Source organism: Zymoseptoria tritici, chromosome 1, assembly GCF_000219625.1.
Source record: "Zymoseptoria tritici IPO323 chromosome 1, whole genome shotgun sequence".
NCBI classification, from domain to species: domain Eukaryota; kingdom Fungi; phylum Ascomycota; class Dothideomycetes; order Mycosphaerellales; family Mycosphaerellaceae; genus Zymoseptoria; species Zymoseptoria tritici.
In genome coordinates, this window is record NC_018218.1 from 2,359,393 (window position 1) to 2,386,856 (window position 27,464).

Consider the following 27,464-nt stretch of genomic DNA (forward strand, 5'->3'; position numbering starts at 1 on the left):
TGTCTTTCGATCTCGGCACCATCCTGCGATGCACTCTGCGGTCTTAGCTTTCTCGCTGCTAGGCCTTGAGACTACTATGATCGCCTCTGGAGGTATATTGCCGGGGCATGGCAGTGATTGCACCTGCTCCAAAAGACGTGCTGCCATGCTATCGCCATGCATTGCCCTGCGTTGTCAAGCTATTTGCACATACCTTCTGCGCTTGGAGGCGGCGTCCGGGTAGTGGCACAGCGCTTTCGTTATCAAGCTGCGGATGATGACGGTCCTTCGTGAGGCGCGAAAGGTAAGTTTAAGAGCGTCCGACGTTCTCTTCGTGTGCAGGCTCGTGTTATCTCTCTTCCCCTCTCGAGTCACTCACACTAGCCATCGGTTCAGCGCATCATGGCCACTGTTCCTACCACCGAATCCATACCTCACGAGAAAGGCGATGCTATCGAGAATGGACATTCTGTATCTTCGCAGAGTCCACCGCCCGGAACACGCACGGGTCCTGAGACCGAGAAGCCGAAGCTCAATTTTGGCCAGAAATGTCTGAGGGAGCTCAAGACTCCTGGTTCCGCCATTCAGATCATTCTTGCCGCAATCCTTGGTATTGCGATCGGAATCGCTGTCAGTTCGACTACGACCGATATTCCTGAAGCGGCCCCAACGATCTTGGAGATTCCTGGAATGCTTTGGCTGCGAGCCCTGAGGGCAACGGGTATGTTGTGATTGATCTGGCGACCAGTCTGCCTTTGCTAATGTATCTTCAGTACTCCCCCTCATCGTCACTGCTATCATCTTGGCCGTGCAAAACCTGAAGGACATGTCCGAAGGCGGCTCCAAGCTCGTAAAGTGGACCATCGGATACTATGTTCTCACCACAATTTTCGCCGTAGTCCACAGCATGATCCTCATGGACTTGGTCTGGTCAAACTTGATGGTAGTCGCCGACGCCGAGAGTCTACAAGTCGACTCAGATCAACAGGAGACGATCGACGAGAACTCCGGCAATGCTCCACACGATATTGTGGTCTCAGTCTTCACATCGTTCATTCCTCAGAACATCTTCCAGGCGTTGGCCGAGGATCAGCTACTGGGCGTGCTCGTCACCGCTGTGGTTGTTGGCTGCTTGCTCAAGAGAGACTCTGCACTTCTCAGGGCCGTCAAGGAAATCGACAAGATGGTCTTCATTGTCATCAGCTTTCTCATCAAGCTGGCTCCGATCGGTGTCTTCTTCCTCATCCTTGCCAATCTGCTGACCCTGCCTATCTCGGACATTGGCATTAATCTGGGCGTCCTTCTTGGCTCCTCTATCGCAGGTGAGTCAACTGCATGGCCGTTCTGATCAACTTCACTCTGCTGACCTTCAGCTCAAGGCATGTTCATCCACTTGTTCATCTTCCTGCCGATCATTTTCTTCTGCTTCACCCGCGAGAATCCGTTCACCATCTGGATGAAGTGCTCTCCTGCTTGGATCACTGCTTGGGGTTCGGCTTCATCGGCTGCCACTCTCCCCGTGACCATGAGATGTCTGAGGAAACAGAAGATCGCAGAGCCGATTGTGCAATTCACTGCTCCGTTGGGTGCTTTGATCAACATGGACGGGACGGCCATTTACGTATGTCAGATTTGCCTCTTCTCTTCCGCTTGCACTGACATATGCTTCCAGTTCCCATGCGTCGTAGTCTTCCTCGCAATAACCCAAGGGATGACTTTGAACGCAGGCGACTACACGCTCATCGTCCTCCTCGCGGTCCTGTCATCCATCGCGACAACACCGATCCCATCATCCTCGCTAGTCCTCACAATCATGATTGCGAACTCAGTGGGCATCCCGATCACAGGAATGTACGCCGTCGTTGTCGCCATAGACTGGTTCATCGATCGGTTCAGGACTGCGGTGAATGTCAGCGGAGATGTATTTGCAGCTCGTATCCTAGAGAAGATGTCAGGGATCACGGACGAATCGGTCAGTCCGGGAGGACGGGAGCAGCAGATCTTGGATCGTATGGTGATGAGCGATAATCAAGCGACTCCGGAGAATGCGGATATCATCACGCCGGTGAAGGCGTGAGCATGAGTAAACAGATAGCGATACAGAGCACAACATTGCACATTTACCAGTCTTGCTTCCTGAAAGAGAACGTGAGCTTCGTTGTGACACTTTCGACATATTCCATACTGCAAATGAAGTGCACCTGAGGCATGACTTTCCTCGGCCTGAGGCATGACTTTCCTCTCATGACGCTGAATTACTTGCCTTGCCTTGCATCTTCGCCTTCTCTCCACGCTGTTCTGCGATCACCTCCCACCGCTGCACCTTCGCCTGTCCCGTGCGAACATCAGCCGACGACGAGCGCATCGATCCCCACGCTCAACCCCGACATCGCCCATCATGGCGGAAATTCCAATCAAAGTCAAGCATCAAGGCAAGGTCCATGACCTTACTGTCGACCCCGCCTCAAATGGAGAAGAGTTGAAGATGCAACTATATTCTCTCACGAACGTCGAGCCAGAGAACCAAAAGATCCTCGCAAAGAAGCTCGTCAAGGATGACACGCCGTTGTCCACGCTCGGCCTCAAGCCTGGCGCTACCATCACACTCGTTGGAAACCCATCCGCAAGCGTTGTATTCGAGGCACCAAAAGAGAAGATGAAGTTTTCGGAGGACATGACGGAAGCAGAGCTGGCAAGACAGGCTGGTGCGATACCCGCGGGACTACAGAACATGGGAAACACTTGCTATGCAAACGCCACGCTGCAAACATTGCGTGCTGTTCCTGAGCTGCTTGACGAGTTGAAGACATACAAGCCTAGTGCGCCAGCTCCGGGTCCATCTTCTTCTCTCTTCTCGGCAGACCAACTCGCGCAGCACGGTATTGGAGGACTGGGTGGTGGCAACGACTTGACGTCTTCTTTGGGAGAGCTGTATCGGCAGATGAGCGAGACTCAGCAGGGCTTCCCGCCGCTCATGTTCCTCACAACATTACGACAGAAGTTTCCACAGTTCGCCGAGCGTGCAAAGAGTGGACACGGCTATGCTCAGCAGGATGCGGAAGAGGTCTGGTCTCAGGTAATTTCCACTCTCAATCAGACTCTCAAGCTGAAGGAGTCGGACGCCACCGAACTGGGCTTCAAGACTTGGGTGGAGAAGTACATGGGAGGCAAGTTTGAGGTGAAGATGACCTGCGATGAGGCACCCGAGGAGGAAGCCGCCATTAACAATGAGGACTTCAACGACTTGAAGTGTAACATCCAGGCCGAGACAAATCACATGCGAGAAGGCATCAGTATCGCCCTCAACGAGAAGATCGAGAAGAACTCCCCCAGCCTGGGACGAAGTGCCATCTACTCCCGTCAATCGCGCATATCACGATTGCCCAAGTACCTTCCCATCCACTTCATCCGCTTCTTCTGGCGCAAGGACACCGGCAAGAAGGCAAAGATTCTCCGCAAGGTCACTTTCCAGCACGAGATCGATGTCACCGAGTTCTGCACCGATGAGCTCCGTAAGAAGCTCATTCCTGTGCGCGACAAGATTCGCGAGGTGAGGAAGGACGCGGAGGACATTGAGCGCGCGAAGAAGCGTCAGAAGAGGATGCAGAAGGAGCAGGAGCAGAACGGAGACAGCAACGTGCGGTCTGATGAGCCGCTTCAAAAGAAGAAGGATAAGGAGCGGGAACGAGAGCTGAAGGCAAAGGGCCTAAATGGCGAAGCGGAGCTGGCTGCCGAGAAGAAGACTGCGGGTGAAGACACTGCCATGGGCGGCACGGAGGAGAAGTTCAAGACCGATGAGGAGATCGAGGCTGAGCGTGCCGCTTCCATCCTCGCCGCGAAGAAGGACCTCCTCTCGCTTGTGCATCCTGACATGGCCAAGGATTCCACCGCCAACCAGACAGGTCTGTACGAACTCCGAGCTCTGGTCACGCATCAGGGTTCTTCGGCCGACTCCGGTCACTACACTGCCTATGTGAAGAAGGCTGCCCCGGCGCCTGGCAAAGAGGAAGATGGCAAGTGGTGGTGGTTCAACGACGACAAGGTGCAGGAGGTGGAGAGCGAGAAGATTGAAACATTGTCCGGTGGTGGAGAGACTCACAGTGCGCTGATCTTGCTCTACCGGGCTGTGCCCTTGCCGACCATCACAGAGGCCGAGCAGAAGGCGGCATAGAGAGATGGCGCGTGACCACGATCGATAGGACGGGTGTGTGCGAGCATTATGCATAGCAATGAGCGTGCATTTTCGCATCGTCGTGTAAGCTACCTGACAATTCCGCTCTTGCCTCTTTCAACCCCTGAAACGTGAGTGGGTCCGTTTTCGTCCTCCGTACAACAACAGCGAGATCGCCGAGTCGGCGACCGTCAAACAACAAGTCGCGACTTTTCTAAACTGCACCATTCTCTTTACCTTCACCATCCAGTACTCCTTTGCAACATCCTCAGCCTTTTCATCTCCTACCACGCACCACATCGCCCTGCCATGATCGTCGCTTAAGCTCTCATATCCTCACCTTCACTATGTTCTACTCCCACGAAGGTAAGTGAAGGCGGCGGACGCTTGCAGCGCAAGAACCAGCAACAACTGACCTCCGTCACAGTTCTCACCTCGCGTAAATATGGCGTGGCCACCGTCTGGTAAGCTCCGACTTCCACTCACCTTCACACGCACCGCGATCTGACCCTCACGCCACCCAGGCTGGTCGCTACTCTAGGCGCGAAATCCGGCCTGAAGAAGGTCTCACGAAAAGCCATCCTCGACGTGGATGTGGCAAAAGCATGCGATACCATCGTCACACCAGAAGCCCCAATGGCCCTGAGACTGCAGAGCAATCTGCTGTAAGCTTTATCGACACTCACCCGTCACGAAATGCGCTGACGCGCCATCACAACAGCATCGGCGTCACACGCGTGTACTCTCAGCAGTGCGGATACATCTTGCACGACGCAGAGAATGCCAAACACAACATGCGGGCGGTGTTCAAGCTTCTCGAACAGTCAAACCTGGAGCCTGAAGGTGTCAACAAGGGAAAGTAAGTGTACCGGTCCATTGCAACGTCAAAGCAACTTGCTGATCCATCTTGACCAGGGCCAAGAATCTCGTGCAGGAGGATGATCCCAACTTCATCCCTGGCATGGATCTTCTGGATCTGGACCAAGTGAACTTCGACCAGATGGACGTGGAAGACGGCGCTCAATCGTTATTGTCTCCTCACAACTCGCAGACGACCAATCGCTCCCAACAGTCCATCGGTGGGCTCATGCTCCCACCTTCCCAAAGCTCTTTCGCTGGTGGACCTGTCGGTGGCGGATTCGGATCCTTCGGTATCACGGGCGACTCGGGACGTGGATCGAAGATTCGATCTACTCAGCCGGCACAACTGTTGGATGATGAGCCGATGTGGACAGTGAACAACGACGGCACAATGAGCTTCGATGATGACCTTGGAGGCGTGCAACAGCCGCAGAGTCCTGCGAGGCAGATTGACCGTGGTCAGCCGTCTGTCCATGGGAGCCAGCAGCACAGTGATCGACTTGGGAACGATCTGGTAAGTCCAGTAGTGGGGCCATCACTTCACTCAATCATGTGCTAATCGTTCAAAGCCAAACCTGCCCGACGATGACGGCTTCATGCCGATTCAAGACGACTTCGACCCAGTCATTGGCGGGCAGCCGAACGATGGCCAAGTCCATGTCCAACATACGACAAGCTCAGAGACAGCAACTGCTCCATTACGTCGGAAACACAAAGCACCACCGCGAGTCATCGCCATCGACAACCAAACTGTGCTCGGCAACAGAGTGCTTGCTCACTGGAGTGACACATATCTAGAGAGCATGCGCGAAGCAGCCGTTCGCAAGCAGGGTCCAAAATTGGCGGCCATTGCAAAGAAGAACGCCGAACAGTGGATGCTCGGTGCCGGCAACCTCCTTGGCCAGGGAATGCGCGGACCACTGGATCTGTTCTCCGGCGCTCGCCTTCTACAAGCCTTCACCGGCGTCGATCTGCTTTCAAGCGGTCAGAAGCGTGCAAGAGATGATGAGGACTCTCATTCTGAAGCTGGGCGCCGTGTACGATCTCGCACAGGGCCGTCATCGGACGAGCTTGGTCGTGGTATGGAAGACGACATGATGATCATGGACTACGGAGATGACACAATTGAGCAAGGGCGTGAAGCCCCGACGCCCCTGGACGAACGTCACATTTCGAGTCTCCTGCCCTGGAACCAGAGTGCTGGATCCCGGCGGCCATCCAACAACCAACAGCCGACCTCCACTTCGATGGCCGGTGGCTTCGGCATGCAATTGAACAGCATGGGACGGCGCGGTAGTCGGCTCACTTCTGCATCGCCGCTCATAGGTCGTGGGGCGGTGGGCGCCGAAGGCGACGACTTTCAATTGCTCGGAGCTGATGATGGAAACGACATCACCGGCATGACGGGCGACGAGGAATTTGAACTCTTCGGCCCGGCAGCGCAAGTAGATACCCAGACCGCAGCACAGTCTCAGTGGCAGCGTGCAACACTGGTGGGCGAAAGCGCCAATTTCCTCGACTTTGTGCGAAGTGCTATCGAAGATCTCGACGACAGTCGCCGCAGGGTGGCCGAAGAGGTCGGCGAGGATGGCGCATCGTTCGGCACCATCGACTTCGAAGAACTGCTGCCGAAGAACAGCAACAGCAACGTAGTCGCTGCGCAGGGATTCCTGCATGCGCTCACGCTCGGGACGAGGAATATGCTGAAGCTCGGGCAAGAGGAACCGTTCGGAGCTATCACGATGGAGGTGATTGTTGTTTGAAGGTGAGAGCATAAGCACAGGTTCAATCCGATGTGAAGGACGGCGTTCGGGAGTTATGAGTGATGGGAAAGGTTCAATGGCGGATCGGAATGTGCAAGGTTTATCACCTGATCGGAGGCCTGTTTCTGTCTTGATGAGAAATACCCCGGTGAAAGGCAAGGGAAGGGAAGCATACCTGTTCGACTGCATGATTAGCAAGTATCTCTACTTATGAACCAAAAGTTTGCCTCCTCGATGCTACCATCATCCAGAAACCTGATCCTTGTTAAGCTCAAGAGCAACGAGACACCATACTCCAATGCAACCTGGAACCAGGCGTCCAGTAACGCCGAAGTATCGACGAGCTAGCAAATCTCACCATCCCGACTCTGCCTCTTTACAACAACAACAACAAGCACACCTTCGCAGCCGTGAAAATGCCAATCATAACCGACTTCACCCTCCCCACCTCTCCGGCGTCGTTGGAAACTCCAAAGGACACCCTGTTCCTGGCATTCATCGCCTCGAATGAACCCTCAACAGGACAATCCTGGTGTCCAGACGTGCGAGCTGCGCTGCCGGTCCTACAGAAGGAGTTTTCTTCAGCGGATAGTCAGGATCTGGCGTTTGTTGAGGTGGGACAGCGGCCTGAGTAGGATGCCCTCAACTGAACTTGAAGCAGAATTGTGTGCTGATTCTCGACTGCTAGGTGGAGAGATCCGATGAATGTCTTCAGGCAAAAATGGGTGGTGAGCAGTGTGCCTACCTTGGTCAAGTTTGAGAAAGAGAATGGAGGATTGCGCGAAGTGGGAAGGCTAGTGGAGGGTGAGATCCTGGATCAGCAGAAGCTGAAGGCATTGATAGATGGTGATTCTGCATGATTTTGGCTGAGATTGGGCTGAAGGCGAAGCTGAAGCTGCACAACTGCATCGCCTACAATGTTTTCAACGAGGCAGCAGAATGGCGCGTAGAAGAGCATGATTCATTGATCTAATCTGTCTCCATAACCAGTTCCAAACCTCAAGGTTCTAAGATTCTTCAATTCAACGCTCTCAAGAAACCGTCAACGCCGATATGGCGCCATTACTAGACACCTCGAACGTCAAACCAGGAAACGAATACAGCTTCGTATTACCAAGCCACGACTCGCTGCCACCTCCGGACTCCACGAGATCTTCGTCTGCATCCGGCAGGAAGAAGCTGCTGTCCGTCGGACTTCCTCCCCACGTGCGATTCACGACTCGACCTCGCGACATCTCGTTGTCCGGCCAAATGCCGTGGAACGCCTGGAGAAGATCAGGCTTGATGTCGTCGAATATGTGTTCGGAAGTGAGGGTTGTGCTAGCGCCGCGAAGTTCGAGAGCCCATCGTAGACGACGATGGCGGTTGAAGGAATAGCTTCCGGGTATGTTACCGTGGAGGGTCACTTTCAATACCACGAGATTGGCACTCGCGGCGACGGGGGTTGGAGGGAATTCGGGGTCTTCCGAGTGAGTTGTGTCGGTCGGAGGGCCCACGAGGATATCCAAACCATGGCTGAAATAGCACCAGAACACTTCTCGTCCCGCCCGCTCAGCGGAGTCATCCTCTGCGTCGCCTGAATCGAAGTCGGTATCAAAGGTATCCGTTCCAGTAGATGATAGACTAGACGGAGGTGTCGTATGGTATCCATTGCCAAGAGATCGAGCATTACTGCTTCGTCTCCGATCGTGGATAGGCGGCTCGGCTGCAACAGCAGTGTCGCGCTTGTGCGTGGCATCTGGCGGCCCGAGCTCGGTCAATAGATCTTGGGGAGTTGTCTGGCCTATGACGAGCTCAAATGACAGTGCTGGTGGACGTCGAACAAAGACTATTCTACCAGAACCCGGGATAGAAGCAAGATCGAGCTCTGCAGGAAGAGCATCACGAGGCTGACTCATGATCGCAGCAGTCCGCGGACCAGATGGCTCCTTGACGAACAATTCTCCGCGTGCTTCAGTCCAGCTATTGCCTTCGAATAGTGCCATGTGCGTAGCCGGTTGTGCAGCCTGCGACCCTAGCATGGACACATGGTCCTTTTCAGGAGCCCATGCGGAATGTTGCAAAGGAAAGTTGAAGGCAACACCAGGCCAGGATAGGACATACGTTCCGTATCGACTCGATGTGGGAGGTGGTATGTATTCGCCCGGATATGAGGCGCCGAACAGCTGGTATATTCTCTTGAAAGATGCCCTCCCTTCATCCTGCTTTTTCGCGATCTCGCTTCCCTTGTATCCAAGCTGGGCTCTTGTGAAGTCCAGCACTTCGATCAACCTGAGGCGTTGATCACTCCCGTCGAATCGTAACCGGATGCCATTTTCTGGCAGACTGACTATGACCGGAGCGGCGAGTGGCTTGGACTGCGAGAAGCTGATGTCGATGGACGGATACGTCACCTTGTCCTCTTTGATTGTGGAGAGGACCTCCTGGAGTGACGAACCCAAGGCTGGACTGTTGTTAACGTGTGTGCTCTACACACGACTCGATAACTGAGTCCCGTCGACTTACTGATGAAGCCCAGTGCTTGACCGGGGACCACTGGCATGAGGTCTGACGCCATAGGGAAAGGCGGGCGAGAACAAGCCGATGTGAAGGCGATGAAAGTAGAAGTTACCACTCAGTAAGGCGAATGTGTAATCAAGGAGCGGGTTGCTTCATTGTTGCCCGCATGCTTCCTCGTCCACAGGTCATGTGGACTCCATCACGCACAAGATCGCCAACGATGCAGGTTTGTTGGTCGTGGTCGGTGTGTTGTCGGACTTGTTGTGGTTTTCCCAACAAGGTCTCCAAAGGGCTTTCAGGTGAATGTCAAGTTTAGGTGATGATGCTCACCTCAGTTTCAAAAGGACGTACTATGAACAAGAAGAGAGTGAGGTAAGCAAGTAAGAGGTAGCTGAGGAACAGCTGTGACGCAGGTCGATCAACCAACCGATAGAACTAAGCTCGAGGCGGAGCAAGATCAGAGCGCCTATCCGGAGACAGCTCCGTCCGGCCGTGTTGTTTATTTACCTTACTCGCTGCATTGCGACGACGCCTCTTCTGAATCTTCTATATACAATACCTTCGTCACCTTCCAAATGGCAGCACGTCCTCTTCAGCGGACGCCCAGCTCCAGCGGCAACGTACCGCGACGAGTACCGACAATGCGACCACCAGCTCCCCGTCCGGGCCCCAATCGAGCGCAGACTGCCACGCCTACATTAACTGGACGAGCATCACCGGCAGAAAGTATCGCATCCTCCAAGGCGCGTACTCCCAAGCGTAAGGCGCCTGCAGAGATCGTGCCCGAAGCCTTGGAGGAGACGAATATCAACGTCGTTGTGCGATGCCGTGGCCGAAGCGACCGAGAAGTGAAGGAAAACAGTGGAGTTGTCGTCTCTACCGATGGGATCAAGGGAAAGAAGGTGGACCTGTCCATGGGACCAAGTGCGCTCAGCAACAAATGCTACCAATTCGACAAAGTCTTTTCGCCGGCTGCCGACCAGGGAATGCTGTTCGATGAGGTCGTGTCTCCAATTCTCGACGAGGTCATCAATGGCTTCAACTGCACAATTTTCGCGTATGGACAGACTGGAACGGGAAAGACATATACCATGTCCGGTGATATCACCGATACTTTGCCCATACCCGAGGCTGCCGGAATCATACCTCGCGTTTTGCACACGCTTTTTGACCGCCTTGGAGAGGATGGCGCGGAGAAATGCGAGCACAGCGTCAAGTGCTCGTTTATTGAGTTGTACAACGAAGAGCTACGTGATCTCTTGTCGGTGGATGACCATACCAAGCTCAAGATCTTCGACGAAGCGAACAAAGGCGGACGAACGACTACACTTGTTCAAGGCATGGAGGAAAGCCACATCAAAAGCGCGGCGAAGGGTCTCAAGCTGCTAAGAGATGGCAGCCACAAGCGGCAAGTTGCAGCGACCAAGTGCAACGATCTGTCTTCTCGATCGCATACAGTGTTCACAATCACAGTCTACATCAAGAAGACCTCGGAGGGCGGAGAAGATTTTGTGTGTGCTGGAAAGCTCAACCTGGTTGATCTGGCTGGATCGGAGAACATCCAACGATCGGGAGCGGAGAATAAGCGAGCGACGGAGGCTGGCTTGATCAACAAATCACTGCTGACACTCGGACGCGTGATCAACGCACTTGTTGAAAAGAGTAGTCACATCCCATACCGGGAGTCGAAACTCACTCGTCTATTACAGGATTCCCTCGGAGGCCGGACGAAAACATGCATCATCGCAACAGTGTCTCCCGCGAAGAGCAATCTGGAAGAGACCATCAGTACGCTGGACTATGCATTCAGAGCGAAGAACATCCGAAATAAACCACAAGTAAACCAAATGGTCTCCAAGAACACACTGCTTAGGGAGTTTACGGCCGAAATCGAGAAGCTGAAGTCGGAGCTTATTGCCACTCGACAACGGAATGGTGTATATCTCTCAGCCGAGGCCTACGAAGACCTCACCACTGAGTCCGAGTCGCGCAGGATATTGAGCGAGGAGCAGAGAGATAAAATCGAGACCATGGAATCGAATTTACGGAATAAAGTCCAGGAGCTCTTCATTGTCACGAGCAACTTCCAGACCATGAAAAAGGACAACGAGCAAACGAGATTGACGCTCGAGGGTACAAAGGATGTATTGGCAAGAACGGAGATCGTATTGGAGCACGCAAAACAAAGTCTGGCCGAGGAGACACAATTGCGCAAAGCACACGCCGAAACCGAGGAGAAGCTTGCAGGGCTAGGAGGAGATCTACTGAGCACCCTGGAGACGACCACAAACCACGTGGACAAGTTGCACTCCAAATTGAAGAGGCGCTCGGACCTGCAGAGCATCAACAGAACTCGATGGGCTGATTCCCAGGATCGGGTCGCCACCGCAACACTGAGCGTGGAAGAACGAATCGATCTCCTGCGAAGTCAACAAGAAGGCTTGATTGCTGCGCTTTCAGGTCGCATGCAGTCATTTGTTGCGGATGAGCTGAATGAGTTGAAGTCTTCTCAAGACTTTTTGAGAGACAAAGCGACTGCTTTTGAGGTGTCGAAGTCGGAGGTGAACGCTCAGACGAGCAAGGCCAAGGACGACATGAATGGAGTGTTGGAAGAAATAGGAACACTGCGTGAGGATGTCAAGCAGAAAGTGGGAGTAGGCCTGAATGACCTCTCTGCTGCGGCGCAGCGAATCAGCGCTGGGATCGCTTCCGAACTGGATGCCTTTCACAGCCAGCTGGAGGATTCCTACGTGTCACTGGGACGCGAGTTCAAGACTCTGTTTGAAGACCTCATTCGACGCATGAACGAACAGCAATCGGAAGCTCAGCGGCTACGACAGCAGATTGTCGAAGCTAGCGACACGTTCGTGGAAGCCGGTCAATCATCGCACACCCATCTGTCTGAAGCCGTTCAGAATGAAAAGGAAACAGCGGCCAAAGAAAGAGAAGCTCTCCTCTCCCAGATCGCATCACTAGTCAACAATTCTGCTGCTGCACAGGAAGCTCGTATGGCTGGATATCTGGAGTGCGCGAACAAGCGAATAAAGACCTCGCAGGACGACTACCGCATTGCACAACAAACATATGGCAACGGTATGGACGACTGGTCCGTTAGCGGACAGAGCATGATTGCTGCATCGGTGAAAGCTCGTGAGGCCATTAAGAACAAGCTCAAGGCAGACTGGACCAGTGCAAACCACTACACCAACAAGATTGCGGAGACGACAACCGCAGTGCATGGCGAGACCGTCCGCATTGTCGACGATCAGATGGCGCAAATGGACAGCCAGCTCGTTGCACTGGACGAGATTGTTTCTCGGGTGCAGTCGCAGAATGAAGAGCATCACGACGCCCACTCGGCCAGCCTTGGACAGCTCGCCAGCAATGTCCAAGCAAGCTACCGCAACATCGGCGAGCACTTTGACACATCCTACAGCAGAACTCAGAGTCTGGGTAATGATATGCAAGAACGCGCGGATGCTTTGACCCGGACGCTGCCGGCACTCGGCGCCAATGGCGATGTCCGACAGCCACTCCACAACCTGCGCAGTGCTATGAGCGCGGCAGAGATCGCAGAGTACTCCGCCACAGGTGAAACGCCAGCCCGAATGCAATACACCTATCCGACAGTGCTTCCACGAACAGAAAGTCACGAGACTCTCCTCGACAGAATGCGAGGCGTCCCGACCGCGGAATCACTCCAAAGATCGCCGCAACGGCGCTCTCCCTCGAAGTCCAAGAGTAGCCCAACGAAGCTGCTTTTGAGTCCTACCAAGCCGAATGTCTTCGCCGACAGTCCGCCATCGCTAGCCTTCCCCGTACCCATCCCACGTCCTGCAATCGCAAGTATCAATGCCAGCAGTCTGCGCGAACTAGACGTTAACGTGGCTGCTACAGGACTCGCAACTGTCGCCGCTGGCGATCCGAGTGTTGAAACGGGAGATGAGAGTTGCAAGCTATCTGCCCCTCCCTTGTTCAAAAGTCACAGTGCTAACGGTCATGCGATGAGTCAGTCGGATGGTGCAAGCAGGCTGCCTATGAAGCAGAGGACTTCGAGGAAGACGGTCGCGGGAGGGTTGACGGCCGAGATGGAGAAGGAGAATATTAATCTCAGCGCAAGTGTTGGGCCTGGGACCGGAAGGAGGATGTTAAGGAGTCGAGGGAGCGATTAGAGGCAGTCGGAGATGGAGGTGGCCACACAGCCCAAGTCGGATCGCTTTGTACAGAAACTGAGAGCAGTCCTCTGCGGTAGTATGATTAGGTGAACATTCAACGTAATAATGGCCACGCTCAGGCGCCGATGAGAAATTGATTACTGTGTACCTGGTAAGAAGGTCGGGGTACCTTATTGATGTCAAAGCCGCATGATCTTCGGCAATTACACGTCCGTCCCTTTTGGGGAAATCGTCTCATTCTGCGGGTGGTGACCACACCCTTACAATTGCTTCCATTTGCTTCTCACCTCCGGCCGCCCGATCAAGTCCATTGCGCACTCAAAAACACCCAGCCGCCGACACATTTGACAACAACTTCGTCTGAAGGCAATCGCGCTGTATTGTCGGCACTCTCGAGCAGCAGTCCCTGACTTCCCCAGTTGGATTCCCTCGTCGACAAAACAACCATCCGGAAAAATGCCTTCAGCCTCGAGCATCGCCTACTACCTTGTCCACGTTTCAGAACTTCGCGCCATCATCCAATGGAAAGTATGGCATAACCCCGTACACGAGCGTGACGAGAGCAAAGAGTCGCACGACCTCAAAGAATGCTTCCGATTCCTGCAACTCACAAGCCGATCCTTTGCCGCCGTCATCCAAGAGCTTCATCCCGAGCTCCTCGTACCCGTATGCCTTTTCTACCTCATCCTTCGCGGACTGGACACGGTCGAGGATGACATGACCATCAGCATCGCGGCGAAAGAGCCATTGCTACGCGACTTTCACAACCACATTGAAGATGAGGCATGGAATTTTGACGGCAACGGCCCGAACGAAAAGGATCGCGAGCTGCTGGTCAAGTTTGACTGTGTGACGAGGGAATTCAATAAGTGCAAAGATGCGTATCGGGCCATCATTAAGGATATCACAAAGCGCATGGGCAATGGCATGGCTGATTACGCCAAAAACGCGGATCACCTGGCCAACGGTGTGCAGACGATCAAGGACTACGAGCTGTACTGCCACTATGTGGCTGGCCTTGTCGGAGAAGGGCTCACGCGGTTGTTCGTCGAGGCGAAGCTTGCCAATCCTGCGCTTCTGCAAAGGCCAGAGTTGATGGAGTCCATGGGTCAATTACTGCAACAGACCAACATCATTCGCGACATCAGGGAGGACCACGACGACAAACGGTATTTCTGGCCCAAGGAGATCTGGTCAAAGCACGTCGAGAAGTTCAACGATCTCTTCGAGCCTCAAAATCGAGAAAAGGCATTGCAATGCAGTAGTGAAATGGTGCTCAATGCGTTGAAGAAGGCGGACGAGTGCCTTTTCTACATGGCAGGAATCAAGGAGCAGTCCGTCTTCAACTTCGTCGCCATCCCACAATCCATGGCCATGGCCACACTCGAACTCTGTTTTCAGAATCCCACAATCTTCGACCGCAACGTCAAGATCACCAAGGGCTCAGCTTGCGAGCTCATGACCCAGTCAACGCAAAACTTACAACTGGTCTGTGAGATCTTCCGAAAATACGCACGAAAGATTCACAAGAAGAACAAGCCCAGTGACCCGAATTTCCTCGAAATCAGCGTTGCGTGCGCGAAGATTGAAAAGTTCATTGAAGGCATCTTCCCCAGTCAGACTCCACCAGCCGGCAACAACCAAGCACGTCTCGAAGCAGAGGCGGCGACAAAGGCAGAGGAGGCAGAGGCCAAAAAGGACATGATGTACCTTATGCTTGCCGTTGGTGCGACATTGGCCATCATCGCTGTTTCTATGGTCAGTCTGATTGCTGAACTTGTGCTCATGATCTCGCTAACACTTTCCAGATCGGAATTGCATGGCTATTCGGCGCCCGATTTGACCTCGCGCTACAGTCTCTGAAGTACAGCATGATGAGCAAACCTTCGGAGTTGTCAAGCGCCGCATCGCAAGCAATCGAATCAGGCAAGAGTGCCGCAGCGAGTGCAAGCGTGCATGCCAGTCGTGGCGAATTGTAGGCGCTCCCGAATCGACTTGTACAGTATTTCATCAGCTAAGCGGCGCTACTAATTTGGCTGCATGTCGTCGGTTTGACGGCACGAGTTCACGGCGTTGGATCTGCGTTCAGCCTTGCGCATCTGAAGGCAAAACTTCTGAGACCGCGGGCGAGGCTCACTAATCATGTAGCTCCACACTACCTCTTCGATTCTTCCGTTCCCTATCCACTTTCCCATTCCAAGATCGATCGTCAATGATCACAACGCACGGATTGTCAAATTGCAATGCTACCTTTCTCATGGTTGACGTTGTGCCGCTTTTAGAAGTGCTAGAAGAATCCCCAAAAGACTGCCTCGCTCCCTTTTCTGGTTGAGGCCACTCAAGCAGTGCGAGCTTCGGACTTCGAAGGCAATGCTTCGGGTGGACGTGCAGACAAAACCGACCAGTATCATTTCGTACATTGGTCAAAGGAAGCATGTGAACCGGTGGACGCAATTCCTCTTGACCAGGTGTTAGCGAGCGGGCGCTTAAGAGCTGGTGCGAGCCGGATTGCCTCCACAAGAATCCTTCAGCCTCCTTCGAGAGGACGCAGGCCGGAGCTCGGAACACGGCTTGGCAACGTCACGGCCATGCTATTGCTCGCCCTGCTTGTATCACATCACACTGATTAGCGGATAGCGCGCTACACATGTGCTCGCTGGCAGGTTGCCTTCTTGACACGAATCGAATTGCAGCTACAGCTACAGCAAGTCTGCCTCGGAGAGCTCCAGAGCTCTGTTGATATATCGGGAGGGTAAGTAGGTAGTCTCTCCGCGAGCTGATCAAAATTTCAATATCTCAATACCTTTTCTTCAAACGTCCGCAAGATTCACAAGTCTTGACTCCAAAAACACAGACCCAGCAACTCTTGGCACTCTGCCCAATGTATTCATCCCTCTCATACTCCCTCAGCGGCGAACGACCATCCGATCGCTCTCGCTTCTGGATCAGCTACTCCGAGGCGAATTTTCGGCCTGCGCCATCAGATCTAGCAATCGATCAAGCGCTGGAAGACTTCGCCGCTCTAAGTCTACAAAACACAACGAGACCTTCACGACGGAGCATCGCTGGAGGAAGCCAGTACACGTCATACCGTGCTCCGAATCTCAATCCTCAGTCAACGGCGTACCTAGTCTCGTATGCAGGCAGTAACACTTCGGCCTCAACGGTGACATGTCAACAACCATTGAAGATGATCGGCTACCCTGGTCCAGGAAGTACGGTATCCATCCGAAGCCGCAGAACGAGGCAAGGGCCAATCGATCAGTACCGATATGCACAGCCTACCACAGGCTCGAACTACAATGGCGAATCAAAGGCCTTGACGCAATATTCGCACAAGGGCAAACGTTCGCGAGATCCGTTTTCTGAAGTCATGCCAGAAGACTCCATCTCACAAGTCTCCATGTCTTCGCGGAGGTCAGATTTTCGGGATATCGACATGACTGAGCGACGAGGAAGGACGAGGAGAAGGGAAGAAGAGCGGTCGACTGTTGTTGGGAGGTCGGACGGGCGGCGAGAAGGGCAGGATGCCGATGAGCAGTGTGGAGGTCAGGGATATGGAGGTGCGCCGGCATATTATGAGACGAGGGAGGTCACGCCTTGGGATTGACAATGGCAACGACCGTGGCAGAGCTCAGATCATGCTCGCTCGCCTCGATATCGAGACATCCCCTGTTGGCAAGGGGGATGCAATGCCTCGTGATTCTGGACCAAAAGCAAGAAGTAATGCCTGTCCCCTGAAGACCCCCCAGCTCCGGATCAACGCATCTTCGAGAAATCATCGATGCTTGCCCGAAGTCGATTGAGTTGTCGGCGTGAGCATTAGTTTCCGTATTGACAGTCTACAGTCTGTACTCTACAAGCAGTCCCCTGCTTTTAGTCGATGACACCTTTTCTTTGTCCTCTGTACTCTTATGAAATATATGACATGCTGCACGTCCTCTCCACAGTTGTAACGACGGGAAAACACCGACACTACCAACCTACAAGACAAAACTATCGACAATGCGTATCGTTCAGCTCTCTATCGTCCTCGTCCTGACTTGGTAGGAGGACGCATCGGTAGGCGGGCAAGTGTAAAAGTACTGGCAACACCAAGAAAGTACGCTTTGGCCTGTATCTCCACTCCGCCCGAAGTCTCCACTTTCACATGGTGTCAAAACCGCAAGCACAGAGTGTCCTGGAACGCGCGAGCTCAAACGTATTCGTACAGAGGTATGTCTTCGTATCTCATGCAATCATTCATTCGTCGGCAAAATAACTTTCGCAAGGTCAGCAAGAGACTTTGCCAGATCGATCACACGCTAACTCACAATCCGTATGCATCCCCATAAAGCAAGCCACTCGAGTGTGCCGAGCATGTATTTGGTCCAGTGGTCGTACACTACAGTCATTTGGACCGTGGAGCTTTGGGTACTGTCTGCGGAGTGCCTTGCAGTCAAATCGCAGCACTGGTCGTCCAGAGCTGAGCCTAGGTCCTCAGACCCGCCCCAGTAGTCGGAGTCGGAGTCGCGGCAGGCCCTTGAGTTAAAGGTGTCGTGGTTAAAGTCGTCGTAGTGGCAGCGACAGCCGTGCCCCTGCCGTTGTTGGGTGTCGCCGCGGTCCCGCTCGAAACAGCAGCGACAGCCTGCTGGAAGACCTGACGACAGAGCGGACAGCGGCCCTGCGATGCCGAAGAGCCCAGCCAGTTGTCGATGCAGTGCATGTGAAAGATGTGTGTGCACTGTCCGATGGCTGTAAAGTAGGGTCAGTACCTCGACACGTGAGAGACTGGATCGTGAGGATGCAAGATCTTACTGATTGGACAATCGTTGCCGGGAAAGTGACATCCGCAAGTCCCCTCCAGCTCGGTGCTGCAGATGCTGCATTTGTCTTCATCGGACGAGTGATCCCACTTCCACTCGGCCACTGCATGGTAGTGCTTGATGGTCATCTTCATGATTGCTGATTCTCATCGGTAGTCCTGTGTTGAGTTAAGACGCTGGGCATGCTCAGTCGAAGTCCTAGGGAGGTATATCGAATTGTCCAAAACGGGAGATGTATCGCGATGTTTTGTGACATGAAGTCAAAGAAGCAGTAGTTATAGTCGCCCATGTGAAGGAATTGGAAGACGCGCCGCGTGGAATAGACTTTCGGCAGTTCGAGCCGAATTACGCTAGAACTATTCATTCTCCACCCCGCTTGATGCTTGTTACATCTCACTCCGACCAACAATGCCCCGGGGGAGCTCGTCTTTGCTACTTGAATACCGCCAGTTCCCCTCTTTCTGACACTGATATAGCTTGCCATCACCGCGATGGAAGCTCGACAGTAGCATCGACCTGATACCCGCGACGAATACCATGGCTGCCAGGATCCTCCGTCGCCAACCGTTTCTCGCTCAATCGACTTTCCGAAAGTGTGCCTTTACGACCCGTACGAGGATGGAGTACAGCGAGCGTTCGTTCAGCTCGTACTTCGTCACGCCGGCGGAGTTGAGTAAAGCTCTGGAAGCCAATGCACCGTCGCGACTCTCCACAGCACCCAGAACAATCCCAGTATGCGGGTCGTGGTTCTTGTGAGTAGCGCATATTGTCGGAGTCCGCAGCTCGTACTGAACCAGCTCCTCGTCTCAGACCAAACGACCCAGACAAGCGGACTGGTATACAAGTATTCAAAGAAGGCCATATCCGCAAAGCTCGATTCTTCGACCTCGACAAAATCGCCGATACATCCAGTCCGTACCCTCATATGCTGCCGAGCCCAGAGGTTTTCCAGAATGCCATGATCAATCTGGGTATCAAGCGAGACGATACCGTCGTAGTGTACGATACGGCCGAGCTGGGAATCTTCTCAGCTCCACGAGTAGCCTGGACGTTCAGAGTGTTCGGCCACGATTCGGTGCACATCCTCAACAATTACAAGGCATGGGTTGAGCAGGGTTATCCAACAGAGCAAGGCGAGCCTCAAGAGTTTGAAAAGACCAATTACCCAACACCAGAGCTGGACAAGAGTAGAGTCATCGCTTTCGAAGAAGTCAAGGAGCTTGCTCAGGACTTCAACAAGGAAGGACATGAGGAGGTACAGATCTTGGATGCTCGATCCGAGGGACGATGGCGCGGCAAAGATCCGGAACCACGACCTGGTCTGTCCTCTGGCCGTATTCCAGGAAGCACATCGGTTCCTGTACCTTCGCTGCTGGACCCTAAGACCAAGGCTTTCCTCCCACCGGGCGAATTGCGCAAGATCTTCGAGCAGAAAGGTGTCGACCCTACGAAGCCAATCGTGTCGAGCTGCGGCACGGGAGTCACTGCTACAGTCATCGATGCGGCACTGATTGAGGCAGGCTATGGCGATGGAAGCAGACGAATCTACGATGGCAGCTGGACTGAATGGGCCCAAAGAGTGCAACCCGGCGAGAACTTGATCGAGAAGGATCCCAAGTAGGGCATACGATAACGTCTCGGTCAGTTGGTGTTGTCTGCGATCGAAAAGCGTAGGCGCAATCATCTTTCCATGTACAGTGCAATGAGAGCGCTAATATCAGGTGGCTCCCAACGTCCAAAGCCCGTACGCCTCGATTCGGCTGATGCTTGCTATTTCGCGCACCTGCGCAGGTACATCTGTCCCTAGTTATATCACGCGGCTTGGTAGATGTGCATGCTGGTGGGATGAGACACTTGTGTCGCAACGCACGAGATAAGGTAAGGACCCGGTGAGGACCCGATGAGGCCTCTGTGTTCACTTGTCATACATCTCAACCCACTGTACCGGCGACTACTTGTGCTTTTGCCAGCAGGGTAGGACGCTAGGACGCTAGAATTGAGTACAGGGTAGCTTTGCGAGCAAACTTTTCACCCACAAAGTCAAAGACGAGATTAGAAAGAATAGGAAATGAGGTGCACATGGATTGATCGACTGATCCCCGTAAGAGAAGGTCTGGACGCAGGTGAAAGGTGAGTCCTGGAGTGAGGCAGAGATTTTATCATCAGTGAGGCGCGCAGGTCTGTGTCGCTCTTTCCTTTGTTGCCAGTTCAACGCTCAGCACTCGTTCATTCACTCGTTTTACAAATCGGCGGCCCAGGCATATCACTCCTCAACGAGAGAACTTTTATTCGCTCGTTCAATAACCACGACTGTGTAGTTGCTCACAACGGCAACTCGAAGTAAAAAGAGTGAAGTGGAGCTCACCTGAAACTCACTTGTTTGGTTGGTCCTCTACGGGCTTGAAAGTCTTCCTTCAACAAAACAACAATAACAGCAAGCAACGACAATACCTCACCTTCAAACCAGAATGCTCGCAATATTGCTGCTCGCCGCCCTCGGCAGGTTTGCAGTGGCTCTCTCAGCTCCACAACGGTCAGTCTGTCCCATCGAAGGGGACTCCTGGATCATCAAAAACCTCGTCGTCTTCGCCGTGGCCGCTCCCAAGCCTGACGCCACAACGCAACAGCACCCCGTCAGCTTCATGACCTTTGAATTCCACGACAACAACAAGGGTCTCAAGCTGCAGACTTCTTGCTACCGCGAAAGCAGCACCTCCGCCATCGCTGATCCGAACAACTACTACGCCTGCGAGAATGTGAATGTGCGGTTCAAGTTCGATGGCGGGAGTCTGCAGCTTGTGCGGGATTTTCAAAGCGACTGGTGAGTTGGATTGTGGTGTCACCTGGGCCTGGAGGCATTTCTTGGCGATACTGACAGTTGGCTTCGTAGTTTGGGAAAGCCGCCATACGATCACGGCAGTGCATTCGGCAAAGCGAAACCAAATTGGATCGTAACACCGACATTTTACGGAACGTTGAGGACGCAGGCTCAGCTGAGCGTGCCCATCACCCGCCTGGCCATGCTCAAGACCGAGGAGGAATAGGCGAGAGTGTCACCAAGCGGAATACACCAGGATGCGAGGCAAATTTGCGGTGAGAGTTGGTTTCGCTTTGGGGTTCTGCTTTGGAAAGGATGTATCATGTTGTTTGAGAAGGTTACTCGCAGAGCGGCACATCATCAAACTCTTTGCGCATGAACTTTCGCAGCTCCTCCAATGCTGCTTTCAAGATCTCCGTCTTGTTGACGTATCCGAAACGCACATATCCTTTGAAGTCTTCGCCAAAGCAATCACCTGGCAGCACCATGACGCCCGTCTGCTCCATGACCTGGTTGCAGAACGCCACGGCATCGATACGCTTGCCATCGCGCTCAAATTTGATGAATGCTGTCGTTCCAGCGACTGGCTTCGTCCACGAGCAAAACTCATCGTGTTTGATGACCCACCGCTCCAACAGTTCGAGGTTGGCTTTGGCGAGCTGGATGTTCCTCGCGAGCAGCGTATGTATCGTGTCGGGCGACAGAGCAAAGGCAGCGATCTTCTGGTCGATCTTGGACACCGAGATGGTGGTATAATCTCGCGTCTGGGCACATTTCTCGATGATATCCGGATTTCTGCTTGCGATCCATCCCGTTCGTAGACCAGCGAGCGAGTAGGCCTTTGACAGACTGCCGGTGACAATGGTATTCTTGTAGCCTAGCGACATGATCGAAGGCGGGAAGTCGTTGGACATGGGTGTGATGCCGTGGAAGAGAGGCCGATAGACCTCATCTGAGAGAATGGTGATGTTCTTGGCCTCGGCGAATTCTATCAGATCGTGCAATAGTGACTTCTTCAGCACCGCTCCTGTTGGGTTTTGCGGATTGTTGAGGATGATCAGCTTCGTGTTCTCTTTCACCAATGCTTTCAAGTCCTCAAGGTCTGGCGCCCAGGCATTGTTCGGATCAGACTTCCACAAGTCCACTTTGGCTCCAAGAGATTCCGGGAGAGAGTAGAGCTGCTGATATGTAGGGTAATGGCATACCACATGATCCCCTGATCTGAGGAGCGAGTACAGTACGAGGTGGTTGGCCGCGATCGCTCCTGGTGTGATGAGCACTTGTTCAGCGCTGAGAGGCGTTCCCACTTTCGTCGAGTAAAGTCGGCTAAGGTTGTTCCTTAGCTCCGTACTTCCTCTGATCTCTCCGTAGTCTTGAGGCGCAGAAAGATCGATGAGATCCGCGGCCTGGATATCTTTTCTATCGCTCAGCTTGACCAGATCGTTGACGGATATGGAAGCACAGCACGTCTCGGCAATATTGAATTTTGCCTTCGTCTCGTTCTCATCCATCCATTGTTCCACGGCAAAAGGAGCGAGAGGCATGCTTGTACAGTTCGAGCAAGATCTGCGGTTAATATTGATACCAGAATATTGATGCAGAGAAGGTGCAGAGGAGACACGGCTGTTATAGGAACTCCGGTACTCACACCCTGCCGCCCCACACCCCGCCAAAGCGTCTAGTAGGAGAGGCGTGAGTCGGCGCAGCGGGTATCGCACACTTCAAGCACACTCGCAGTGTGCTGACTTTGTTGTCAACAACGGAGTTTCGCAGATTGAAATTCATTGAGGAAGTTTACACGGAAAAGGCACGTTCAAGAGCCTGGGCTTGCCACAGCTCGGTTGGTCCGAACAATGCCGAGCACATTCACGTAGTCCTATGCAAAACGCTTGTGCTGTGCACACAAACTATCATCCCATACCTTGTAGACTGAGAATGTCGGGATTCCAGCTCCCTCACCCTCTGACCGATCCACTAAGGCTGGACGCTTGACGCCTTGGGTGCATCCAGGCCTGTCACATCGTCTACAGCGCCTGTGTCGGCCGCCAACTGCTGGTCGATCGAGTTGGCATTCTTGTACATGAATGGCTTCGCGCCAAAGTTTGTCTCCAGCTTCACCTTCTGCCCCAACCCAAGGATGGGGAACAATCGACCAGACACGCCCGGGAACTCGAAACCGATCTTCTTGCCGTCCAAGGTGAAGTATACCCGCCTGTTCTCCAAGTCGACACCGCATCCCACAGTTTCGCCTGGTCCATACACTTCGCCAACATCGCGATGTTGGTCTTGGTTCGCGAACAACCCACCGTCTGCGTACTACGCCCATGACTGAGTTGCCGGGCTTGCATCTTGTGTCTCGTTCGGTCAGATGATCAGCAATCGAGGAGCAGCACACTAGTCGTCGCGTGGAAGGAAAAGGAGTTGAAATTAATGTAACTCGGCCACCGGCCATCGCTGGCTGACTCCATCAGGCCTGAACTCGTCGAGCTCAAGAGCTCAGTGAGCGTTGATGTAGCAATCCGCGAACGTGAGCAAAGTCTATCGGATCAGGAGGTGCAGTGATAGAGATGTCGTTGAAGTGTCTGAAATTGAAGGTTCTAAATTCTGGCTCCGCCGAGGCTCTCCTGTCATCTCCACGTGGGACGCGATTCGCGATTCGGGTCGGCGCCACCTCACCCTGGATCTGCAGGCGATAGCAAGAAACCCAACCCGCTGCAATCTTGGATGAACCACCTAATCATCTTCATCCCAAGTCCTCTGACGCGACATCCTGCACGCGAACTCACGTTCCCTGACTCGATCGGTATCCGTCGATGAGGTGAGACCTCTTTCTAGGCGACCGGCCTGTCTCCTTCACCATGTGGCGTTCCCTTTGCGCCGCCGCGATAGTGAGCATCTTGTCACTACCATGGACGGTCCACGCCGGACTCCAGACGAATCAGTACTTCACCTCCAACGACGACCTGTTACAACGATCCGATCCCTTCTCGCTGTTCGAACGACGTCCTGAAGACTGCCCGCCATGCTTCAACTGCAATCTCGACGACTTCGTCTGCCAACAATACGCGAACTGCACGAAGAGCAGTGGAAAGTGCACATGTCCGCCAGGCTTTGGAGCTGAGGATTGCAGCGTGCCGCTATGTGGCTCGCTTGCGGATGGGAAAGATCGTTTGCCTCGCGAGGGCGATGCGCCATGCAAGTGTAAAGAGGGTTGGGGTGGTATCAATTGCAATGTATGCGAGGAGGACAGCGCCTGCGATGCTATGATGCCGGGAGACACAAAAGGCGGAGTCTGCTATCGGGAAGGAGCTGTTGTGAAGGAAAACTACCAAATGTGTGACATTACAAATCGCAAGATTCTGGACATGTTGAAAGAGAAGAAACCGCAGGCCACATTCAGCTGTAATGCTGAGCGGGAGGATTGCAATTTCCAGTTTTGGGTGGATCAGAAGGAGAGCTTCTACTGCGCACTGGACACCTGCAGCTGGAGTCTGAAAACCACGGAGGACAGAAACACGACCAAGTATGAATGTGAGAACATTCAGTGTAAATGTGTTCCAGGACGTATGCTTTGTGGTGCCAAGAACAGCATCGACATCAGTGACTTCCTGGACCAGGATATCAAGGGACCTGCTTCGTTCATATCGGTGAGGACGTACACTGGCTCAAAGGAAGACAACAGTATCTTCTCTGAGCCGGCCATGAACGGTCTGATCTCCAGTGTGTTCGGCGATCCAAGCATCATGCTTTCGTGCCATAGTGGCGAGTGCATGTACAAGACGGAGGTTCCGGGATACGAACGGCCAGTGAAGAAGATCAACACGCCACTGATTGCTGGAGTCATCGCTGGATGCGCGCTGTTCGTGGTCGCTGTGGTCCTCTTGGTCTTTTTCCTCAGTCGACGGAGCGGGCAGAACAAGACCGGGTACATCGCGCTTGGAGATGAGGAGGAGGAGGAGAATGCGAGGCTCCTTGCTGACCACAAGCCTGCTGCTCTATCATTCGAGAACGTGTCGTACAAATTGAAGGGCAAGCAGATTTTGTCTGGCATCACCGGCGCTGTTCACCCTGGCGAGCTCCTGGCCATCATGGGTGCTTCAGGTGCTGGCAAGACCTCCTTCTTGGACATTTTGGCCCGGAAGAACAAGCGCGGCACAGCATCCGGCGACTTCTGGTTGAATGGTGACAAGGTGGATGATGATCAATTTCGCAACGTGATTGGATTTGTGGATCAAGACGACACCATGCTTCCCACCCTGACTGTGCACGAGACGATTTTGGATTCTGCTTTGCTCCGACTGCCAAAGCAGATGAGCCGAGCTTCCAAAGAGCAGAAAGTCGAAGACGTCGAGCGCCAGCTGGGTATCTACCATATCAGACACCAAGTCATCGGTTCTGAGGAAGGAAATGGTCGTGGTATTTCTGGAGGCGAGAAGAGGAGAGTTGGCATTGCCTGTGAATTGGTGACCAGTCCAAGCATCCTTTTCTTGGACGAGCCAACTTCGGGTCTCGACTCTTTTAATGCGTTCAATGTTGTTGAGTGCTTGGTCAACCTGGTCAAGACTTACAACAGGACTGTCGTCTTCACGATCCATCAACCACGTTCCAACATTGTGGCACTTTTCGATCAGCTCATTCTGCTTGCACAAGGTCGTACTGTCTACAGTGGACCTTTCAAGGACTGCCAGGATTACTTTGATGGCATCGGCTACTCCTGCCCTCCTGGGTTCAACATCGCCGACTACTTGATCGACCTCACGATGCATGCAAGCACGCCCAGCGATTCGGATCTGATGGAGCTCAGCTCTGACGGTGGCGATGGCTTCGCAACACGAGCAAGCTCTACCATGGCAGTCAAGAGCATTCCGAGCGTCAGTAATATTAGCGTTGGCGAGTCTGTAACATCTACTGCTGGAGAGAGCTTCCTTCGGCCCAAATCGAATAGGAAGTCCAGCATACGACAGCAGCAAGAGAGACAATTGTTCACTCGCAAGAACACCGCAGACAACGCGGCTCCGTCCAGCGTACGCAGTTCCGGCGAAAGTGCCTTCTCGAGGGAGCAAGAAGCCAGTCATCAGCAATGGCTCAAGTTGGCCAAGCAGAATGGACAGCCACGTCCCCAGATCCTCGACGACAACCACGGCGGCCTCACTGGCGAAGGTGACACTGGCACAGATCTGGATGCTCTAATCGCCGCATATCAGTCATCTGATGTGGCTGCTACCTTGCGGGACGACATTCACGGCACTGTCGCTCATGCAGCGCAAATGAATGGCCACGCACCAGGCTCTCCAACCGGCTCTGCCAGGAGTAAGCTCTACGGCTACCAAAAGCCATGGATCCACACTCAATTTCTCATTCTCTCCCGACGAACATGGCGAAACATCTACCGCAACCCCATGCTCATGCTCACCCACTACGCCATTGCCATCGTTCTCGCCGTCTTCCTCGGCTTCCTCTTCTACGGCCTGACGGACGATCTCGCAGGCTTCCAGAACCGCCTCGGATTCTTCTTCTTCATGCTCGCTCTCTTCGGCTTCAGCACACTGACCTCCCTCACGGTCTTCGCTCCTGAACGTCTTCTCTTCCTCCGCGAGCGTGCCAAGGGATATTACTCGCCTCTCGCCTACTACCTCTCCAAGGTCGTCTTCGACATCGTTCCGCTTCGCCTCGTTCCGCCCATCATCATGGGCTGCATCGTATACCCGATGACCGGCCTCATTCCAAGTTGGCCTGAGTTCCTCAAATTCATGCTATTCTTAGTCCTTTTCAACCTTGCCTCGGCAATGATCTGCTTGTGCATTGGCATTTGCGTGCGGAATCAGGGCGTGGCGAATCTGTTCGGCATCTTAGTAATGCTGTTCAGTCTGCTGTTCTCTGGCTTCTTGCTCAATCACGAGACCATTCCCGGGCCGGTCAGGTGGTTGCAGAGGGTGCGTATATACCGTCTTCCGTCACATCCTCACCTTTTGCTAACACTCATCTCAGCTCTCCATCTTCCACTTCGGCTTCGAAGGCCTCATCGTCAATGAAGTGCGCTACCTTTCCCTGGTGGATAAGCAATACGGTCTCGACATTGAAGTGCCCGGCTCCGCCATTCTTTCCAGCTTCGGCTTCAAGGTACTGGCAATGTGGGAGGATGTGATTGGACTGGGCGTCTTCTGCGGAGTGTTCCTCGTGCTGGGCTACGTGGCCATTCATTTCCTGTTGGTGGAGAAGCGATAGAGATATCTTGGCATACGTTTTCCTTTTCTTCACTCGTGTAGACTTAGCGCACGACACTACAGCCAGAAGGCGTATATACAGACATGAATAGTAGTGTGAAGTACAACCCGAAAGGTCATATTGCAAGTCTATATATGTGTGTGATTATAGACTATATATCTACGGATG

At 53.4% G+C, this 27,464-nt stretch overlaps 10 protein-coding genes across 10 annotated transcripts; 7 read left to right on the forward strand and 3 right to left on the reverse strand.

The window, feature by feature from the left end:
- Positions 1–381: 381 nt before the first annotated feature.
- MYCGRDRAFT_35188 (putative Sodium/dicarboxylate symporter) lies at positions 382–2,056 on the forward strand (the record flags this gene model as incomplete). The annotated part of the gene is made up of 4 exons (XM_003856150.1): positions 382–700; positions 753–1,301; positions 1,359–1,600; positions 1,652–2,056. The coding sequence occupies 4 exons, from the start codon at positions 382–384 to the stop codon at positions 2,054–2,056; spliced, it is 1,515 nt and encodes a 504-aa protein (XP_003856198.1).
- A 235-nt stretch (positions 2,057–2,291) lies between these two features.
- On the forward strand, positions 2,292–4,150 carry MYCGRDRAFT_65843 (uncharacterized protein; the record flags this gene model as incomplete). The annotated part of the gene is made up of 1 exon (XM_003856151.1): positions 2,292–4,150. One exon carries the CDS (start codon positions 2,378–2,380, stop codon positions 4,148–4,150), a length of 1,773 nt encoding a protein of 590 aa, XP_003856199.1.
- A 3,040-nt stretch (positions 4,151–7,190) lies between these two features.
- On the forward strand, positions 7,191–7,634 carry MYCGRDRAFT_32913 (uncharacterized protein; the record flags this gene model as incomplete). Its single annotated transcript, XM_003856152.1, has 2 exons — positions 7,191–7,405; positions 7,463–7,634. The coding sequence occupies 2 exons, from the start codon at positions 7,191–7,193 to the stop codon at positions 7,632–7,634; spliced, it is 387 nt and encodes a 128-aa protein (XP_003856200.1).
- An 83-nt stretch (positions 7,635–7,717) lies between these two features.
- MYCGRDRAFT_52792 (uncharacterized protein) lies at positions 7,718–9,610 on the reverse strand (the record flags this gene model as incomplete). The annotated part of the gene is made up of 2 exons (XM_003857401.1): positions 7,718–9,217; positions 9,280–9,610. 2 exons carry the CDS (start codon positions 9,329–9,331, stop codon positions 7,806–7,808), a joined length of 1,464 nt encoding a protein of 487 aa, XP_003857449.1.
- A 304-nt stretch (positions 9,611–9,914) lies between these two features.
- MYCGRDRAFT_65848 (uncharacterized protein) lies at positions 9,915–13,445 on the forward strand (the record flags this gene model as incomplete). The annotated part of the gene is made up of 1 exon (XM_003856153.1): positions 9,915–13,445. One exon carries the CDS (start codon positions 9,915–9,917, stop codon positions 13,443–13,445), a length of 3,531 nt encoding a protein of 1,176 aa, XP_003856201.1.
- A 424-nt stretch (positions 13,446–13,869) lies between these two features.
- Positions 13,870–15,628, forward strand: ERG9 (ERG9, squalene synthase; the record flags this gene model as incomplete). The annotated part of the gene is made up of 2 exons (XM_003856154.1): positions 13,870–15,206; positions 15,257–15,628. The coding sequence occupies 2 exons, from the start codon at positions 13,905–13,907 to the stop codon at positions 15,425–15,427; spliced, it is 1,473 nt and encodes a 490-aa protein (XP_003856202.1).
- A 2,450-nt stretch (positions 15,629–18,078) lies between these two features.
- MYCGRDRAFT_29486 (uncharacterized protein) lies at positions 18,079–18,387 on the reverse strand (the record flags this gene model as incomplete). The annotated part of the gene is made up of 2 exons (XM_003857400.1): positions 18,079–18,182; positions 18,246–18,387. Coding segments are annotated over 2 exons (246 nt in total), but the record flags the coding sequence as incomplete, so codon positions are not given.
- A 294-nt stretch (positions 18,388–18,681) lies between these two features.
- MYCGRDRAFT_65854 (uncharacterized protein) lies at positions 18,682–20,019 on the forward strand (the record flags this gene model as incomplete). The annotated part of the gene is made up of 2 exons (XM_003856155.1): positions 18,682–19,005; positions 19,064–20,019. The coding sequence occupies 2 exons, from the start codon at positions 18,791–18,793 to the stop codon at positions 19,872–19,874; spliced, it is 1,026 nt and encodes a 341-aa protein (XP_003856203.1).
- Positions 20,020–21,409: 1,390 nt separating this feature from the next.
- MYCGRDRAFT_98417 (uncharacterized protein) lies at positions 21,410–22,615 on the reverse strand (the record flags this gene model as incomplete). The annotated part of the gene is made up of 1 exon (XM_003857399.1): positions 21,410–22,615. One exon carries the CDS (start codon positions 22,613–22,615, stop codon positions 21,410–21,412), a length of 1,206 nt encoding a protein of 401 aa, XP_003857447.1.
- Positions 22,616–23,929: 1,314 nt separating this feature from the next.
- MYCGRDRAFT_65859 (putative ABC transporter) lies at positions 23,930–27,398 on the forward strand (the record flags this gene model as incomplete). Its single annotated transcript, XM_003856156.1, has 2 exons — positions 23,930–27,004; positions 27,060–27,398. 2 exons carry the CDS (start codon positions 23,930–23,932, stop codon positions 27,294–27,296), a joined length of 3,312 nt encoding a protein of 1,103 aa, XP_003856204.1.
- Between the last annotated feature and the right edge of the window lie 66 nt (positions 27,399–27,464).